The sequence below is a fragment of the Egretta garzetta genome, unplaced genomic scaffold (assembly GCF_000687185.1).
Source record: "Egretta garzetta isolate BGI_Z169 unplaced genomic scaffold, ASM68718v1 scaffold1137, whole genome shotgun sequence".
Classification (NCBI taxonomy): Eukaryota; Metazoa; Chordata; class Aves; order Pelecaniformes; family Ardeidae; genus Egretta; species Egretta garzetta.
This window is the reverse complement of record NW_009260293.1, coordinates 38,002-38,954: the sequence shown is the minus strand read 5'-3', so window position 1 is coordinate 38,954 and position 953 is coordinate 38,002. Positions and strand designations below refer to the sequence as shown.

General features: G+C 55.6%; 1 protein-coding gene across 1 annotated transcript in view; it reads left to right on the top strand.

Annotated features, from left to right (window-relative positions):
• LOC104129610 (poly(rC)-binding protein 2) overlaps positions 1-953 on the top strand; it is a 10,559-nt gene that overhangs the window by 6,716 nt on the left and 2,890 nt on the right. Inside the window, exon 9 of the mRNA XM_035897964.1 lies at positions 445-486. Coding sequence (XP_035753857.1) covers positions 445-486 — 42 coding nt within the window. The remainder of the gene's footprint in view (positions 1-444; positions 487-953) is intronic.

Sequence of the window (953 nt, the reverse complement as noted above, 5' to 3'; positions counted from 1 at the left end):
CCCCCCCCCCCGCGGCCCCCCCCCCAGCCACTGCATGGCAACGAACTTGGGCCAATTCCAGCCTGGGCTGCAGTTCTTCCGGTGACCTGGAAGTCGGCGAGGCGGGGGGCGCAGGGCTAGAAGCATTGTCGGACTCCACCATACCATACATCTTCATCAAGATCCCAGCCGTTCTGTTTTTGTCTGCCACTTTTTTTTTGGGGGGGACGGCGCCATACTGTCCACTCCCTCCCTGTAACCGCCATGTAAGGCCAATTCGAGTAACTGCCCGACTAGAAACTGCTTGTTACAGCATTTATCCGTCCCCTGCCTCTCCCTGCCCCACTTCCCTCGCCCCGGAGAACTCTCCACCTTGGCTCTCTGACTTCCTGGCTAGTTGAAATCTGTCTGTCCCTGGGTGGCTGTCCGATGGTTGTTAATAGGACTGTTTTCCTCCTTTTGTAGGCCTATACCATTCAAGGACAGTATGCCATTCCACAGCCAGATGTAAGTTTTGTTTACAACTTCTTGTCTTGAAATCCACCCTTTTCCTCCCCCCCTTCCAAAATTTTCTCCGTGCTTTCTCGACTCGAGCCGCTAGCCATCAGCTTGGGCTGAATACTCGATCCGAACTCCCCCCCAAAAAACTCGCCTCCTTTCAATTTGCCCTCCTGCAGCCAGCTTCACCCGGTCTCAGATCTCTCCTTTTTCCTTCCCCCACCTCTTTCTGACACCTCCCTCCTCCTATATAATTTTTTTTTCCGACCCACCTCTCCCCAGCTTGGCATTTCACACCAGCTCCGGCTTTTCCCTTGCCCCCCCTCCGCCCCACCCCAGCCCTGTCCTCTTGAATTTGGCACGCAGCCCATCAAGAGAAAACAAAAACAGCACATGATGGTTCACTGTCATGGTGGTTCTCCTGGGGCAGGGGACAGCTGGCCCAGCGAGCGGTCGCAGGTGGCATTTGGCGGGGA